Source organism: Pseudophryne corroboree, chromosome 4 (assembly GCF_028390025.1).
Source record: "Pseudophryne corroboree isolate aPseCor3 chromosome 4, aPseCor3.hap2, whole genome shotgun sequence".
Lineage (NCBI taxonomy): Eukaryota > Metazoa > Chordata > Amphibia > Anura > Myobatrachidae > Pseudophryne > Pseudophryne corroboree.
In genome coordinates this window covers 636,723,321-636,743,331 of record NC_086447.1, presented here as the reverse complement: position 1 = coordinate 636,743,331, position 20,011 = coordinate 636,723,321, and the positions used below count along the sequence as shown (strand labels likewise).

Here is a 20,011-nt window from a genome sequence, read left to right as displayed (position 1 = left end):
ACGTTCCCGCCCGTTCTGGAAGCTTTGGGACATCCCCATCGTACTAATCTGCTCCCCAATATCCCTTATGGATGCTTGAGAAAATAGGAAAATCCTTTTCTCGTAGTTCATAAGGGATATTGGGCACCCGCCTCTGTGCGGTGATTTTCTGCAGGTTCTCCATTGTGTGTTACCTGTTCAGCTGTTGCTGTTGATGTTGCCAGCCATTGCTGGCCCGGTTATGTCTTGGTGTGCTGGTTTGTAAATCTCACCACACTTGTTGTTATGTTCCTTCTCTCAAGTATATCATTCTCCTTCGTGCACTGTTTTACTTATAACTGAGCTGTAGGAGGAGGCATAGAGGGGAGGAGCCATCACATCAGGTTAATTAAATTTAAAGTGCACTGGCTCATTTGGACCCGTCTATACCCATCGTACTAATCTGCTCCCCAATATCCCTTATGGACTACGAGAAAAGGATTTACCGGTAGGTATTCAAAATCCAATTTTTTATTTTTATTTTTTATTTTATAGGGACAACAGTATTTTAAAATTCTTGTTCAGAAAAAAAAGGGCTTGTGCCGTGCATGGCACATCATGGTCTCCTAGTTTGGGGACCGTGGTGCGGAATCAATATCAAGAGATTTCGGAAGCATAATTTTTGCTGTCAGGACTGCTTGTGAGTGACTCAAATGAGCGTCCTTAGGGAAAAAAAAAAAATCGTGTTCAGAAAATTGGCTAAAATTTACTTGCACCTATCAGTAATTAGACACTACCAAGAGTGGTTACAGTAAAACAATACAATTCCTATTTCCTTCTTGCATCATCCATTTTGTTGTTTATTATCACCATTATGAATTTTGGCTTAGCTGTAAAGTGATTGTACTTTATTTGTTATTAATGGTTGTTTTTTTTTATATGTGGGTGGTATTCTGTTTGCTACAACAGAACAGTACATATAATTTTATATTATATTTGTTTAACTCATCTATTCTGTTTTAAGGATATGGATATTGAGGAAATGCAGGATGTAACTGAAGATCTGTTTGAAAAGGAGGAAAAGAAAATGATAAAAGAGGAAATACCAAGGACACGTTCCAAATCCAGATCAAGGTTTGACAATTTATGCAAATGTCTTGTAAAATGGCTATACAGGTTGAGTATCCCTTATCTAAAATGCTTGGGACCAGGAGTATTTTGGATATCGGATTTTTCCATATTTTGGAATAATTGCATACCATAATGAGATATCAAGGCGATGGAGCCCAAATCTAAGCACAGAATGCATTTATGTTTCATATACACCTTATACACACAGCCTGAAGGTCATTTTAGCCAATGTTATAATGTACTTTGTGCATTAAACAAAGTTTGTGTACATACACACAATTAATTTATGTTTCATATACACCTTATACACATAGCCTGAAGGTCATTTAATACAATATTTTTAATAACTTTTTGTATTTAACAAAGTTTGTGTACACTGAGCCATCAGTAAACAAAGGTTTCACTATCGCACTTTCACTCAAAGTCCGTATTTCAGAATATTCCGTATTTCGGAATATTTGGATATGGGATACTCAACCTGTAGTACATTTGTTGTTTTTTTATACTTGGAACTCCTCAAATAAGCAAATGGAGCTTTAGTTCGTCCGGTAATTTGAATATATTTGCTAAAATTGAATAGTTACTTTCACATAATGTTTACTACGTCTGTGGCAACAGTCAAGGTTATACCCCTTTCACACCGCCAATGCCGGATCCCACCCGGGAATTGGAAACGGGTCCTTCCTGGGTGGAATCCGGCATTGGACGCTGCTGCTCGCTTCCCCTGCACGGCAATATGCCGGGCGGGTTGCCATAGTGGGGGAGGAGGAGGAGGGGGAGGAGGAGGGGGAGGAGGAGGGGGAGGGGGGGGGGGGGGGGAGATGAGATCAACCCGAGAATAACACTGCTTTATTCCCAGGTTGAATTTCCTGGTCAGGTGACCTGGGATTTCAGCTGTGGCGCTTTCACACTGCATGCTGACCTGTGTCGACCGGGTCGATAGCGGGTCATTTGTGCGGTGTGAAAGGGGTATTGAATGGAAAATAAACCCCCATGTCCATGCAATGTGTATGTCAATATCTTATTGTCTAAAGGTAGACCGTTTTCTCATGTAGAACCAGTTTTGGAAAATTAAACTGAGCAGTAGAAGAAATGAGAGAGAAAAACAGTGTCAAAAACAAGTAAGGGCACACAGGGTTATCTGTTTGTTGAAGGTAACACATGAGGCCTGTACAGTATATACAGTATCTTGTGGCAAGCACACAAAAGGGTGTTAAAGTCTATCAGAAAACATGCCTAAAAGGGAAATGAAACATTCTGATATTCAGCACAGGGAGTGAATTGGCACACAGTCTATCCTGCCTGACAGGACATAGTATAGAACACACCAGTATCTGGTGTGGGGGGCAAGTTACAAGCTCTCGTTTGCAATAATCCACTAACGTGCTATAACCCTACATACATTTCTACTTCTTGTTTGTATCCTGTTGTATTATTTTATCCTCTTCATAGATGTTCTGGAAATCTCTGCATATTATATGTGGGTGGTAATGGTTGCCATGGATTTTGCCAAATAAATAAATCTGTGTAGTGAGGCTGCCAACGTAATTTATGTTACATAGCAACCAATTAGCTTCTATAATATGGCTGGCAATTAGGTCATTGCAGTGTGGTATGCATATTAAGGATGACAGTTGGGTCTGTTCAATGTGACTGATAATGCAGAGCAATATGTCATGTTTTGTTCTCTGCCATGACTTTTAATTACATTTATGGTAATGGTGTCTTTACTTTGTTCATTGTGATTGTCAAGTATACTGACATGAATGTATGTATGTATGTATGGTTAAGTCCGTTTAACTTACAGGGAAATGCTATACCTTATAATACAATGGTTTGGGTCGCTGAATGCTGACAGTACCCCTACGACGTGAATGCATGTAGCGTATGCATGCCGACACGCTATACGCACTGTACAGCGACACGTGTGGCTGAATACACTTCTATACCCAAAACAAGAATGGAATGCAACACCAGTGGTATGTTATGTTGTGGTCCAACGCAGCAACAAATATTTACTAAAAGGGGATACACACAGAAATACAACAATATTACAAGAGAAGATCTGCAACCAATAGTACATACGTTTGTTCGCCTGCGCCTCCCGGATCCGGTCCCCAGTCAATCTTAGCAAGATGACCTTCAGAGAATAGACTGAGGCCGGCCAGGAGGCCTTGCTTTTATACAATGGTCCAAAACATAATACAAAGGAAACTGTAAGCTCTTCTTTCATAGGTCAAAGGGCTGGTCATTTACAGTACATGAGGGGTCATAGGTTGGTTTGAATAGGTGGGCGATGCTTGGTCTAGGTGTACTTGCAGATGTCCTCCACTGGGTTCCCGCCGAATATCACGAGTACAGTAAGATATGAATATTGTTTTCCTGCGCATATCTATGCGAAGGAGCATGCTATAATCTGCAAACTGCGATCGGAATGTAGCCCTTGAAATACTGTACATCTGGATACCAAACACTATGTCCTAACCTAATTCTGTCCCCTCACATCCTGTAAAGTTGAATATCTCTATTATTCTATTTCTTAAGTAAATGTAACTTGCTGGTGTGGTGTGTGTAGACTATGTGTGAATTATGCACTGTGTGGATAAAATATCAGATATGTCTTTGTGGCTTTTCTATGCGAATGTGTATGCTACCGTATTTACTCATACTACGCGCTAATACGCAGGGCTTCGCGAGCCAATGTACGCAGCGTGCGTGTATGCTCACGCACGGCAGAACAAGTACACGCACGGGGGCCACCTCTGTGTGGTGTTTGCACGTGTAAGATGTGGGTATAATATTTTCGACTTCAACAGTCCACCCTTTGGCAGTAAACAATAACTGCCACAAATTACTAATAACACTGAAAATATTACATATACAATATGTACAACATTCGAGTAGGCACCTTTGATCAGCAGGAAGAGTTGTAGGTGGGAAATATATGGTCTAGTGGGATAGGAAAAGTATGTATGTATGTATGAGTAAATGTTTGAGGGGGATATGTATCATCGTGCCGTATAAGTTCTAAGAAAGCTTCAAGGTTCTGCAAAGTATATGTTTAATCCTTCTCATCCCGTATTAAGGGTCTGTACATGGACAAACAAACATTACAGAGCTCTATCTAGGCAAGGGCCATTAGCCCTCACCTTGTTCGGCTTTTTATAATAATAATAAATGGGGAGCACATTTATCTGATGATACATGTGGGGAGGGGTATGTGTATGCCATTATGTGTGGATAAATTTTATCGACTATGTGTATTATTAACTGAAGTTTGCAGAGATGAGGGTAAGACATATAAAGGTACATTCACATAAATTAGGGTACACTGATGTCATTTCCGGTTGTAGGTCTCTGGGTAGAGGGGAAAACAAAAATGTGGTGAAAGAAACAAGCCATGAAATTCATTTACATTCCTTATCACAACACTGTTTCTATGATTGGGTCATATATCAAATCTGCCACATTTACAACGCACCCGCTCCTTAGACTCATAAAATTTGTATTATGTCTTCTTCGCAGTGTCAAAATCCGAACACATCTAAATATCAGACCGATAATTATGACGACACCCAGGATACAGAGGAGAAACTTTCCCACACTTACAATCACATTTTGTGCCCACTCTCCTAACCCAGAGAACCATTTGAGTGGGTTCAACCATGAGGCCCACCCGGTCAGTTCATTACCCACAGCCACTAAAGTGATATTGTTTTTCCTTCTGAACCCCCACTTCAACTGCAAGATCTCGTCATCTTTTGATCGATGATCTCCGTTGGGTCCTCAGTACTGTTGGTAATGTACGTGCAGCACTTCACACCATATTGAGTTGCCAGAGTAACACAATACCCACCAGTCACGGCCGAGACATAATTTAAGACCATCCTGTGATGGACCAGTTCCTTCTTGTAGGCCTGTAGTTCCCTACCCGTATACCTGAAGGTGTCATCATACATCTCAGTGATATTATCCATCAGGTTCGCTAGCGCATGGATGTACCTATAATTTATAATTCCTCTGGCAGTATGGGTGATATCTAATGCATGAAGAATTTGAATCCCAGTAGATTCATGGATCAAATTGGAGGCTGCAAGCTCTCACCTATCTATGAGGTGTCTCTTGAAAATGTGTTCATAGTGTGTATGAGTATAAGGAGGCGGAGCACTGCGGTGAATAGCTTTCATTTTGTGCGATGGTCATGACCTCTGGTAGTACTCTGCCTATGTAACACAACCCTTCAGAGCTCGGAGTAATCCACTTGTATACTTTCCTTCCATATATGAAATAGGCGTCATCTGGAAGAACATAGGGGACAAAATACGTCAAGATCATATCACAAATAATTCTCACGAAGAAACCGGTCCCCAGCTCTTCCATCTGTTTGATACAAGTATCTGGCTGGATGATGTGAGCACAATATCCCTGTGTCACTTTTCCAGCCCACATGGTTTTGATCCCACGTGTATACCTGTATCGGAAATACTTCCCACTTTGATTATCCCACGTACAAGTTTCAGAGTTGATGGGTTCTCATCAGCCCTACGTGAGAAGGTCATTGTCTGATTGTTCCATGTCACTTCCCAATTTCCTGGTTTCCGGAAATTTGACACGTTAAAACACAGTACTGACCTATCTACGTGGTACTGGTGGAGCTTCAAGCTAGGGGGTCTAGATATATTGAATTTCCTGTCCACCGTTCTCCCCCCATGTAATTCGAGTACCTCATTCACTGTTAAGGGGTATGGCACTAATCTCGATTTACTCTGTCCTTGAGGTACTTGTGAGCACACCCAGCGTTTTGTTTGGTTTAAGACCGTACCCACTAATGAGTGGTAATCACTCAAAGGATGTCCGCCAATGTTAATATTATTGTTTGCCTGACATCTCTGGATGCACCCATCTTCGACTATGTTATCACAGTACTTACATATGCAGTATTCATCAGACAATAACCCTTCACATTGCCTCCGAGCTCTGTGACTACCAGATCTCTTACTGATACAAGCTTTGACCAAAGTGATGGACTGATCCTGGGGTCCTACGAATTCATCCTTTCCATCAGAACCCATTCCAGATCCTTGCTCGACTTCTCGGGAGCCCTCACAAATACAAATTGTCTTGATCAAAAATAGAATCACAGGAAAAAGCCGGAACACAGTCTCTTGATGTGGATCCATTTCGGTAAGGGAAAAAAAATGAAGAGGGGGGGGGGGTGTTTGGATAGAAAAAAAAGTAAGACTACCATCCTTGATTTTGCTGTTCACCATGCTCAGGTGCCATTCAACAGTCCTGCCTCTCTGCTTTCCCGGGACAGATTCTCTAGTGATATGAGGTTCTCTTCACCTTTAGCGACCTTCTTGCAGTGGGACGAGTGAACCCAAGTCTCTCTCTCTGCAACCTTCAGTGCTGTCGTGCTGGTCAACAAAACTTGATACAGTCCTTCCCACCTGTCTATGAGGCAACTTGGGCGTAGAAAATTTTGAATCATCACATAGTTTCCAGGTTCAATGTCATGACAATTACTGTTTGGTAGGTCAGGAATCGCCAGTTTCAGATTCCTTTGCTGGTTTCTCAGTTGCTGGCTCATCCTAACCAAATATTGCACAGTCATTTCATTATTGCAGTTCAGATCATCCTGTGGGGTCTATCATTACATGGGGCTGTCGTCCAAAAAGAATTTCAAAGGGTGATAGGATAAGCGGTGACCTGGGAGTGGTTCTGATGCTGTACAACACTAGTGGCAGTGCCTCTGGCCACAACAGTCCAGTTTCAGCCATCACTTTGCACAGCTTGTTCTTAATAGTGCTATTCATTCTCTCCACCTTCGCACTGGCCTGTGGCCGGTAGGGAGTATGTAGCTTACTATTAATACCCATAAGTTTGCACATGACCTGAAAGGGGTACTCATTTTACAGGTGAAGTCTATCATTTTCAATAATTTTAGGGATACCATAGCTACACACAAATTCTTGTACAGTTTTCTTAGCAGTGAATACGGCAGTATTTGTGGCGGCAGGGAATGCTTCTAACCAGATTGAAAAGACATCAGTAAATACCAAAACATACTTTAAATTCCTACAGGGTGGTAGCTGTATGAAGTCAATTTGTATTACCTGGAAAGGTCCATCTGTAATAGGGATATGGGATGGCTCTGTTGGTATTGTCTTGCCAATACTCTTCCTCAAGCAAGTAAGACATGTCATTGCTTTCTTGCTCGCCTGAGAAGAGAACCCGGGTGCACTCCAGTAGGCTCTTACCAATTTGCACATACCTTCCTTGCCCAGATGAGTCAAACCATGTGCCGCTTCAGCTAGGCTCGGGTGATATGCCCTGGGGCCACTGGCTTACCTCGTCCATCTCTCCAGAGTCCCGAGGACTCCTGACCATATCCCTTCGCCTTCCAGACTGCCTTTTCCTGTAGGGAACACAAATTAATTGTTGCATGTTCACCGTGTTAATTTGTGTGGTAGTGCTTGCTGCTGATTTTGCAGCTTTGTCCGCTCGGCTGTTACCAAGTGAAATTGGGTCTTGGTTGTAAGTGTGTGCTTTACACTTGATAACAGCGACTCTGTCAGGTTCCTGTATGGCTGTCAGAAGCCTCTTAATGTCAGAAGCCTCTTAATGACACATGCGCTACAGGTGTGCCAACTGCCGTCATGAAATTTCTGAGGCGCCACAAGGCCCCGAAATCATGCACCACTCCAAAGGCATATCTAGAGTCCGTGTATATATTAGCTGACTTACCCTTTGCCAACTCCCATGCTCTGGTCAGTGCTACCAGCTCAGCGACTTGTGCTGAGTGAGGTGGACCAAGGGGTTCAGCTTCTATGATACCTTCGTCATCTACTATCCGTATCCGATGCACAGGTCTCCAGAGTCCGTCTGTCTGTGGCAACTACCGTCAGTGTAGAAGGTAAAGTCTTCGCCTTCCAGTGGGTTGTCACTGATGTCAGGTCTCGTAGTGAAAGTCTGGTTCAGGTATTCCATACAATCATGCGTATCAGTGTCTGCACTAAATCCTCCACCATCATGCTCATCCTCCACTCTTTGGGCATGACAAGACACACTCGGCAAGTAAGTTGCAGGATTTAGTGTGCTGCACCTCTTTATGGTGATGTTTACAGGGGCCATCAGTGATGGTTCCCACTTTGTAAACCGAGCGGATGAAACATGTCTGGTTTGGGCGGAGTTTAGCAAGGTTGATACTGCATGAGGTGTATTGATTGTCAGGTCGTGTCCTAACACTACGTCTTCGCTTTTACTTACCAACAAAGCTATGGCTGCAACACTTCATAGGCAAGTGGGGAGAGACCGTGCTACAGTTTCCAACTGTGCACTGTCGTAGGCTACCGGTCTGCTGGCATCACCATGTTTCTGGGTTAAGACTGCTGCCGCGCACCCAGCACTCTCGGTACAGTACAACTCAAAAGGTCACTCGTAATCTGGCATCCCCAGATGGCCTGTATTCTGTCTGTGGTCAGGTGTCTGAGTCCTTGCATCAAGCAGTGTCCCAAGTATTTAACCTTAGTCCGGCACAACTGCAACTTATCCTTAGAAACCTTGTGTCCTGTCTGGGAGAGATGAAACAGAAGCTGTTTAGTGTCTGCCAGGGACGACTCGAATGAGTCAGAGCATAACAACAAGTCATCAACATATGGTAACAGCACCGACCCATTCTCCAGTTGAAAGGATTGCAAACAGTCATGTAGGGCCTGGGAGAAAATACTTGGGCTGTCAATGAAACCTTGGGGAAGACGGGTCCAGGTGTACTGTACTCCCCTGTAGGTGAAACCGAAAAGGTACTGACTGTCGGGGTGAAGAGGGACAGAAAAGAAAGCAGAACAGAGGTCAATGACCGTGAAGAACTTAGAGGTAGAGGGAATTTACACGACGATGACCTCTTGATTGGGCACTACGGGGAATTGGCTCTCGACTATCTTGTTTATCCCCCTTAGATCATACACTAGCCTGTAACCCCGCCCCCCACTCTTTTTCACAGGGAAGATGGGACTGTTGGCTGTGCTGGATGTCCTGACTAGGATGCCCTGCTGTAGCAGCCTTTCTATGACGGAGTATACTCCTAATTCCACCTCTGGTTTCAGAGGGTACTGGGGGATTTTTGGAGCTATCCTGCAACCTTTTACTTGCACTGCTACTGGGGCTACAGTCACCATCAATCCAGTGTTCTGTCCATCTTTGGTCCAAAGGGAACCCGGTATTTGTGAGATCGTTTCCTCTACCTGTGATGGACATGTCTATAACTGTAGAGTGTAACATTAGCCTTTGAGGGGTGTCTAATATGTCCTGTACTTCTTGTGCATGGTTCTCAGAGATATCTAAGAACACACCCTCAGGGGAACAATATATGACGCACCACATTTTACACAACAAATCTCTGCCAAGTAGATGAGTCAGAGCCGATGCAGCCAACAGGAAAGAATGTTTGGTATGCAAGGGCCCTATCGTAATCTCTGCAGGGCTACTCAAAGGTTACTGCTGCACATTTCCCGTTACTCCCATTGCCGAAATCGTTTTACCCGTGGTCTTTACACCTGTTGTGGAGTTTAGCACTGATCTGGCCGCCCCTGTATCTACAAGAAAAGGTTGTGGTATGCCAGCTACATTGACCATGACCTCAGGTTCACCTCCAAGGCCAGCAATCAATTTCACTGGCTGCAGACTACAGGTATGACCTGACCCCTATTGTGGTTTTGGGCCCTCCCTCAGAGCATTGGCAGCTACTATATGTGTGGGGGATAGCTGTGGGTTTTCGGAGGCCTGCCAGTCCCTCCTTGGTGGGTACCTCCGTGTTTCCCCTCTATGTGGCTCGTAGTCTCTCCTATATGTTTCCTGATTTCGTCTATGTGTTCGATAGTGTGGTTCGTAATCCTATCTAGGGGGCCTATACTTGTTATTTATTCCTCCATACCTACATTCTCTGGCTATGTGTCCCTCCTTTTTACAAGAAAAACATGTTCTTGACCTTCTCCAGTCTTCAGGTGTCTGGGGTTTTGTTTGATCAGACATCCCCTCAAGAGCCTGTATACTTACTAGCATCAACCTATCCCCTTGCAACTCCTTGTGCTTAAGGATATTACGGTCGTGATCGATAGCAGACTCTCTCAGGGTATCTACCATAATCCCCCTCCAATTTGGCAAAGAGGTTTGTACTCTGGTTCTCAATGCCTCTTTGAGCCCATCCATTAGTACAGAGACAGACACCTCCCTGTGGTTGGCATCTTCCTTTATATCCTCTATCCCAGTGTATCTAGCCATTTCCTGTAACGCTCTATGGAAATATTCGGATGCCATTTCACTTTCTTTCCATCTTATAGAGAAAATTTTATTCCACTTGACAACGGTGGGGAAATACAATCCTAGTTGTATGTTAATTTGCCTAACGTTCTCCTGATTGTATTCATCAGTGAGAGGTACGTCTGCATCTATCTTGCAGTCTGTTATAAATTTCTGGGTGTCAATATTTGAGGGTAGGCTCGCTCGTAACACTATCCGCCAATGCTTGTTAGTGGGCTCATGGGCATTGCCCATGTCTTTAATGAATTTCTGGCATCCTACTAGATCTCTTCTGGGATCGGGGAATTCTGACATAATGGACCTCAGTTCAGACCGGAACCATGGACAATGCATTGCAATGTTCCTGATGGGGGTTACTCCCTGGTTATCAGTTCTCCCATTGGGGACTGCTGTTACCCAGACAGGGTTCAACTCAACCACTTCACTCCTGTTTGTGTCAGTGCGGGGGGCTACGGTCTCTGCATAATGAACAGTCCCGTACTTACCTGTGGATATGATCTCACCCGTTCCTCCAGTTGAGGGTATCGTCATGGCTCTTACTAGTTGGGCTGTGCCCACCTGAGTTTCCTGTATGGTGGCTGCCAAGGAGAGGGCTGAAATTACGCTGGGCTCGTTGTCTTCCTCAGAACTACAAACTTTGAGAACATTTATAACAGGATACAACTTGCATGGGTTATGATTAGTATAATTGGTTTGTGTGTTCCTATCATTTCCCGATATACCATTGGTTGTAGCTATCTTCTCCCCATCGACATATGGCGGTGGTGGCACCGTCTCATTCACATTCTTGTTTGGTTTGGAATTCGCTGTGCGAACAAGTTCCCTTTGCATCTCTCCCTCTTGTTGTCATATGTTTAAACAGTCATTATGTCTGACCCTTTGTTTCTTAGATTTTATCAGACATATTCTATTGCTAACATTCTGCAGTACTTCTGGTTCAAAACTACCAACCCTATCCTATCATTCGCTGTCATTCTCACCCATTCATCACAGAAAGCCTCTGCGTGTGGACCATGCTTCCCACACATTATCAACTGAGCGGACCCCCTTCGTCTCAGCTCATCAGCCTAAACCCTGGCCGCTGAACGTTTCTCGCTTGTACACTTGGCTCCCATTGTGGGCTTTCTTTACACAATCCCCAAATGGACAATATGAGCAAATGGTGAAAGTCCTCTGAGTTCTCTCACCAACTCCTTCTCCGCTGCCAGGAACCACGACTCCAATAGGGACCACCACGTACCCAGTGAGGATCCCTACCAGGCCCCTCTATACTGTAAGTATTGATGTATTAACAGCAATAAATCAACACGCCACCTTTTCAGTGGAGGTTAAAAATCATTGTGATCTTTGTGGTTTTTTTCCACAGGAATTCTGCCTGGGGAACGTCACCAAGCCTTCCTATGGACTTCCACCCAGAATACTTCCTGAGAGAGAGTCAGCGAAAATTCTGTCTACTTTACACAAATCACTTCTGCGTATGCTCCACACAGTGCGTATGATGACTCAATTGCGAAAAGAACGCAAATGGAATCACGTTGCACCGCATATCACACACAGAGGTGCAGTCCAATTGCACGACCTATAGATACTTGTAATCTATATGCCCTACGATCACAGGAGTCGAATTCTACTAGCTGCGCTCCACAGCCGGAGCGTAATACCAAAAAAACTTAACTTCAATACTTCACAATCTATACTCTATCACGCTCCTCCGAAAGTTTCCTCACTACTTGCGTATTTCTCTTATAACGTAAGGTCGCTAGCCTTCATGCCACCAAGCCTCTGCCAACTCAGTGTCTTCTACGGGAACCTGAATTGGTCATGGAGTTCAATGCATTCACACTTACTTTCAGCTCACACTTACAAGGTTTTCTGTACAGAAAAATATCACTACCTTTGATAGCTTGTCCCAGAGGTAGTACACTTTAAACAAAATATTATAATAATCTGCTCTAAAATTGGATAGTTACCTGCTATTGTATAAATGTCTTCTATCCTGCCTTTAAATTTATTTCTAGTGTGTGGTTACACTTGCTCTCGCTACTTCACGCAGCCTTGCGTGCTTACGCCACCGTGCGCGTTCCTTCGCCACGTGCGCGTTCCCGTACGTTTACCTCACATACCGTACCACGTGTACATTGTGCGTTCGCAACTCAATAAACCCCACTTATAACTATCAATGTAAGCAATAATCCTACTGCTCACTACACAATACACTTTTGTTCCTTACACCCGCCGGAAGTCGCCCACAAGGGTAATCCTCCTTTGAGTGTTTACCTAAACGTTTAGTCCGGAACTGGGTTTTGTGTTTTTTTTGTTTTGTTTTTAAATAATTACTCCCTTCACAAAATATATAAAATATATAACAAATTAACGTATCCGATTTTATACAGACCTATAATGACTATTACAACCTATGGGAACAATATGTGAGAATGTATGCAAACTATCAGTACGCTTTGTGCACGCTTTCGCTCCAAAAATTACACACACAAGAAATTAAATGGCTTTTCCTTGTTTTCCCTTGGTTCGCACCAGCACCTCTAAGACTATACAGAACAGACATGGTCTAACAACAGTAGTTTTAAACACAATACTAAATTACTTAAGACGCGTCTCCACCCTTTTTTGGTAGACCAAAGTCTGTTAGGCCCTGCAAGTCGTGAGTATGTGGTGAACCGGGCGAGCTCCCAACTGTTAAGTCCGTTTAACTTATGGGGAAATTGTATACCTTATAATACAATGGTTCGGGCCGCTGAATGCTGACAATACCCCTACGATATGAATGCACGTAGCGTATGCACGCCGACACTTTATGCGCACTGTACAGCGACACGTGTGGCTGAATACACTTCTATACCCAAAACAAGAATGGAATGCGACACCAGTTGTATATGTTATGTTGTGGTCCAACACAGCAACAAATATTTACTAAAAGGGGATACACACAGAAATACAACAATATTACAAGAGAACAGCTGCAACCAATAGTACATACGTTTGTTCACCCGCGCCTCCCGTATCCGGTCCTCAGTCAATCTTAGCAAGATGACCTTCAGAGAATAGACTGAGGCCGGCCAGGAGGCCTTGCTTTTATACAATGGTTCAAAACACAATACAAAGGAAACTGTAAGCTTTTCTTTCATAGGTCAAAGGGCTGGTTATTTACAGTACATGAGGGGTCATAGGTTGGTTTGAATAGGTGGGCGATGCTTGGTCCTGGTGTACTTGCAAATGTCCTCCACTGGGTTCCCGCCGAATATCACAAGTACAGTAATTACAGTAAGATATGAATATTGTATTCCTGCGCATATCTATGCGCAGGAGCATGCTATAATCTGCAAACTGCGATCAGAATGCAGCCCTTGAAATACTGTACATCTGGATACTAAACACTATGTCCTAACCTAATTCTGTCCCCTCACATCCTGTAAAGTTAGCTATCTCTATTGTTCTATTTCTTAAGTAAATGTAACTTGCTGGTGTGGTGTGTGTAGACTATGTGTAAATTATGCACTATGTGACGCAGCGTGCGTGTATACGCACGGCAGAACAAGTACACGCACGGAGGCCACCTCTGTTGGATGTGGGTATAATATTTTCGACTTCGACAGTATGTAGTTTTCACGCTGGGCTGTTTTAATATGGTGCAGCGCCCTGCCCAATTTTTTAATGTCAAATTCTGCCTTGCCCTTTCTGCGGCGCCCTGCTAAAACAGCCTGCTAGTTTCCTGCTCTCCCAGCATATATAGATGCCATGCGCATCCATTTACGTTACGGTAGAGCGCGTGGGGAAGCCCAGCACCTCCGTAGGTGCTAGGCACGCCCCCAACAGTGATGCCACCGGTTGCCCATGCCCCCTTTAGTGACGTCTGTGGGGGCCGTACCGCCCACTTTAATGACTATTTAAGCCACACCTCCTATTTGCATAGCCATGCCCCATTTTTCGAGCGCCCTGCCCTCGGATATTTCTAGGGGGAACACTATGTATGTATGTATTTATTTATATTAGCTATATATTATAGACTTGGAGGTAGGGTACACGCCTTGGCTAAACAGTAGCTAGGTGCCAGATCACTATTCATATAATATTCATAATAAATGGCGCTCCAGACTAAAATCAGCTTCGTACTTCTATTGGCTAATTTAAGATTACATTGTTTCAGACTGAACTCGTTCTTTCTCAAGTAAGCAAGTATAAAAACATATGATTGTGGGATTAAAGAACAGATTTATTAAGATAGGTAGACATGTATGAGGGGGTACTCTTCCTTCCCTCGCTAGCTAATGCTTGATGGAATGACCCTTTTTTCCTTTGAGGGTATTTGGCCAGTGGTCCTTGGGTAGACTACTATATGAGCTGTCAAAATTAGTGCAGTGACTTGCAAATTTCTATTGGTTTTAGAAAGGATTTTCCCTCTACAGCAAAGCCATGTAAGCAGCAGAAGTTCAAGGTGGTCAGGTCAGATTCAGAAATGTTTTGTTAGGAAGATAGTAAAGTGGCCATGGGTTCTGACTCAAATGATGATTCTTCTAGGTGGAAAGGTGTAGATGTTTTAGTTTGGGCCACGTGGCAGGTCCTTAACATGCAACACTGCGAGGAGTCAAAGACTGCTGATAGAATTATCTTATCCTCTTAAACAGTAATGAACTATTTCCTTTTCTTTTCCTCAGTTGAAGATTTAGTTTGTGATGCATGGACCAAACCTAATAGGATTTTAACGCAGACTGCAGTCTCTTTTATCCTTTAGCTAGCAAGGATGTGTAAAAATGGGAGTCCCATTACAAGGTGGATGCCGCAATGGCATGCAGTGCATGATGACAAGTATTCTGAACTGATATGTAGTGGCTCTTAAGGATTTCATGGTCAGAATATTCTAGACCATCGCTAAGTCTTTATATGTTGCAGCTAAGACCTCTCTCTTCCATCTTAATCTCTGCTTGTGTTCTTAGTGCTTACAGTGCGCACGCATCAGCATTTTTCTTTCTCCTATATGGTACTAGAAGCCTCAAGATGGTAGCACCTCTTTTTTTTAATCAATAGTTTTTATTTATTTTTTGAACATTAACATACCCAGCCGGGCACGGCAGTACACATACGCTCCAATATAAGTATACATTGACTGAACAAAAATATTAAGCAGAAATATTACGGTGCATTAACAGTGCAACCATATCTACAATGTCATAATCATGTACCGCCGAATCCGGCCGAACACAAATATAGAACTAAAATCTAACAGATAGAGAAAAAAGGTAGAGTAGAACAAGAAGAGAGACAACACATTGAGACACATAGGGGATAACAAAGACACGGGTTAAGTTCCACTGATGAGAACGTTCCCAACACATCTGATCAAATATCAATCTTAATTAACAGTGAAATATGTACTAAATATAGCAGTAATACTCAGGCATCCGCTGATTGTGGGGAGTGTAACTGCGACCAGTTTATAGGGTTAGCAACAACCATAGGAAGCCCTGTCCGTTCCCGAAATATTTTCCACTTCAGCCAGTGATTCAGTACTGAGGATGGTGAGATCACACCGTAACCCCCCGATGTTTCAAACAAATAGTGTTTATGTGTGCTGTTAACAATGGCGTGGAGCGTGGGTACATTTGGTGTTTTCCAAAGCTGTCCAATTGTGGCCTTTGTAGATATGAGGATATGGCCAGCAATATATCTATCGCAGCGCAGAAGGTCGGGTGAAGAATAATGGAATAGGGCGAACATAGGGGTCATAGGGACCTCAACCCCCAACACCTCTCGGAGAAGAGAGAACACTTCAGTCCACAGCGACCCCAAAACAGGGCATTCCCAGAAAACATGTAGGATATTACCCACGTGGCCGCAATTCCTCCAGCATAACCGGGAAACCGAAGGCCAAATGGTATGGAGTCGCTGTGGAGTAAAGTACGCCCTTTGGCACAGTTTGAAGTACATCTCAGAGTGCTGCAGGCATCTCGATATCCCAAAGCACCTCGAGGAGATGGAGTCCCACTCCTCCTCCCGCAGATCAATGGAGAGATCCCTCTCCCACTTCAGCTGTGAAGGAAACTTACCCCTTTTAGAGAGGAGTGTTATATACTGGTACCATTTTGATATTCCACCCCTATGGTCCGGAGAAGACAGCCGGAGGCGGAGGGAGGCCGGAAGGGGGACGGGTGCCCCCCCCTCTTTCCCACAGGACTGCAGCCAGTGTCGAACCTGCAAGTATTTGAAGAAGTCCTGCCTCGGGATACCTGAATTACCTAATAACTTAGAAAAGGGCACCAACCCTCCCTCCGAGTATAGGTCTCCCAAATGCACAACCCCAGCACGGATCCAATTGTCCAATCCTAGGTTGGGTATGAGATTAGCAATAGTCTTGATTTCTAAGTCAGCCGCAGGCAATGCAATTTTCGGATCAGACGCAGCAACATTATGCCAGAGCTTCAGGGTACATCTAACCGATTCCCCCGGGCCTAGTCGCTTAGGAACACTTTGAGCAGGCAGCAGAAACAAATCTCTCAAGTCAATCGAACCCAAAAAGGACCTTTCTATAAGGACCCATGGTTTGGGGCTGTGCAAGTTGAACCAATCTCGAGCCTGACTGAGAAGGCACGCGGAGTGGTACGCTTCCAGGTTTGGGTATGCCACCCCCCCTACCATTTTAGGCAACATCAGGACCTGTCTAGCTATGCGGGGCCTCGCCCCCTTCCATATATACTGCAAAATAATTGTATTAGCTTTCACCAGGAGGGGTCTGGGGAAGTTGCGAGGTATAGCTCGGAACAAATAAAGAAGTTTAGGGAGTAGTATCATCTTGGTCGCGGAGATTCTTCCTAGCCAAGAAATTTCATGGAGGGACCATTCTTTTATTAATTTTCCAAAGGCGCTAAGAAGGGGTACATAATTACAGTCATACAGGTCTCTGTCTAAGGAGAGGTGAATACCCAAGTACTTAATGGATCTGACCTGCCAAGCATAACGGTATAGATCTTTAAGTCGGGTCACCGTACGTGGTGGTATGTGAAGCGGTAGGGCCTCCGTCTTGGTCGTGTTCAACTTATAATATGAAATATTAGAGTAACGGTTCAGCACGTCATGGAGCGCAGCCAATGAGGTATCAGGGCGGGTTAAGCAAAGCAAGATGTCGTCAGCAAATAAACTGATCTTGTGGGTTAAACCCCCAATTTCTGGGCCAGTAATCATTGATTCAGTCCTAATTCTCTCAGCTAGTGGTTCAATAGCTAAAGCGAATATAAGGGGTGACAGGGGACAGCCCTGTCTGGTTCCATTGGTGATATTGAAAGTCCCTGACATACAACCGTTAACAAACACCCTTGCAGAGGGGGCGGAGTACAGAGCAAAGACAGAATCTAAGAACCTCCCAGCGAACCGATATTTATCTAAAACAGCTCTGAGATCCCCAATGGAGTCTATCAAACGCCTTTTCGGCATCTAGGGAGAGAATAAGGAGGGGTGTTTCCTGCGCGTCACAGTGTTCGAGAATGTTACACACCCTCCGGGTGTTGTCCGGAGCCTGTCTGCCCGGGACAAAGCCCACCTGGTCAGCCGCTATGAGAGAAGGGAGTAGAGGGGAAAGACGGTTGGCAATTAATTTTGCAAAGAGCTTAACGTCTGTGTTCAACAAGGCTATAGGTCGGTAATTTTGTACTGCTGTGGGGGGTTTGCCAGGTTTTGGAATGGCAACTATCTGTGCCTCCAGCATTTCTTTCCCACGTCCGATGCCTCGTTGAAAACAGACAACAGTAGGGGAGCCAAGTCATTCTTATATACTTTATAGAAATTGGGGGGGAAGCCATCAGGGCCTGGGGCTTTGTCCTTCGGGAGACCAGAGACAGCTGTGTCTAATTCTTCTAAAGTCCAGGGGGCGCTTAGGAACAGGCTAGTCGCGGAGTCTACCGTTGGGAGGGAAATTTCTTTCAAGAACGATTGAATATCAACCTCTCTGGGTTGGGGGGTGGACGGGTCAGATCTTAAGTCATATAACTGGGAGTAATACTCTGCAAAGGTGTTTGCTATAGCATAGGGGTCAGATACTCTAGATCCCGACGCAGAGCAGACATAGTGTATCCTGGCTCTAGCTCGTTTAGACTGTAGCTTCCGAGCCAAAAGGCGTCCCGCTTTATTACCTAGTGCATAGAACCTCTGATTTAATCTAGTAATATTGCGCTGCACCTCCCTTAGTGAGAAAATGTTCACTTTTTCCCGGGCGGCTAATAAAAGCTTATGGGTAGTCTTATTGAGCGGGTTCGCTTTATGTAATGATTCCAGTCTGGCAGCCTCTTTATCAGCAGACAGGCGTTCCGCCTGTTGGGTGCGTTTAAGTCTGGCAGCAGTCTGGATGGCTATGCCTCGAATCACCGCTTTAAAAGAGCACCAGTTGTTAAAGGTCGAAGTATCTTCTGATTTATTTGTGTCAAGATAAATTTGTATAGCTTGTCGAATAGTGCTAAGGGCATCAGGATTATTGAGCAGGAACCTCCCCAGTCTCCAAGGCCCTGGGGGAATCCCACCAGTCTCCAATTCCCATACCACCAGTATCGGGGAATGATCAGACCAGGTCATTGGCAATATTTTGATTTCCCTGATAGCCGTCAGAGTCTCTTTGTTTGTCAGAGCAAGGTCTATCCTGGAGTATGTGCTGTGTACATGTGAGTAGAAGGAATAATCCCTCTCTGTGGGATGCTTAGTCCTCCATGCATCATATAGGTCAAATTCCCCAAGTAACTGGCGGAGGCTAGGCCTCCCGTCCCGAGCATTCCGACCCCCCAACCGAATAACTCCAGTAGAACTAGATCTGTCTAATAGGGGGTCGACCACTAGGTTGAAATCCCCTAAAATCATAACCGACCCCTTAGTATGTTTCTGTATCAGAGCACAAAGTTTCCTGCAGAAAGTGAGCTGACCAGTATTAGGGGCGTAGCATGATACTAGAGTGACCATAATGTTCTCCAGTAACCCTATCAAAATGAGATATCGACCCTCAGGATCTGCTATTTGGGACTCTAAAGTGAAAGTGCAGTTCGAAGAAAAAAGTATCGCCACTCCAGCCTTTTTTGTAGGGCCATTGGCCATATAGCAAGTAGGGAAGCGGTTATCTTGAAATCTAGGGTGATCTAATTTTTTGAAGTGGGTTTCTTGAATCGCAACTACATATGCCTTCATTTTATAGAGGGAGGACAGCGCTAATTTACGTTTCTGTGGGGAATTTAATCCCTTAACATTAAGTGAGACTAACCTGACCATGACAGAGCAGTGCAGGAGCCATCAACCGCTGAGTCCATCGTCTAGGAACACAACCCTGGGAAAGACAAGACACATAGGGGAAACAGACTGGGGTAGACAAAAGAGAATTATGAGAAAAAGAAAAGAAACAGACCCCATAAAGATATGTGGCCGCAGTAAGGCGCCAAAACATCCAGCGCCCCACCCAATGGAATAGAGAGGTTGGTGGCCAACCTCCCCGCAACCTAACAGACGAGGATTGTATATCTCGGTGTAAATACACCCACACGGCCTATCATTCCCATAGCCTTAGGGTTTAGTGCCACAAAGATATACAACGCTAGTCAATTATATAAGAACTGTGACAATA

General features: G+C 44.2%; 1 protein-coding gene and 1 non-coding gene across 7 annotated transcripts in view; both read left to right on the top strand.

Annotated features, from left to right (window-relative positions):
* Positions 1-20,011, top strand: part of SCAF8 (SR-related CTD associated factor 8) — a 766,315-nt gene that overhangs the window by 293,689 nt on the left and 452,615 nt on the right. For all 6 annotated transcript variants that reach the window (XR_010176108.1, XR_010176106.1, XR_010176107.1 and 3 more), the window contains one exon: positions 983-1,092. Coding sequence is in view for 3 of the 6 variants with exons in the window: in XM_063917713.1 (XP_063773783.1) it covers positions 983-1,092 (110 nt within the window). In the remaining 3 variants the exon portion in view is untranslated. The remainder of the gene's footprint in view (positions 1-982; positions 1,093-20,011) is intronic.
* On the top strand, positions 547-683 carry LOC134913636 (U11 spliceosomal RNA). Its single transcript, XR_010177336.1, has one exon. It is a non-coding gene; the product is annotated as a U11 spliceosomal RNA (small nuclear RNA).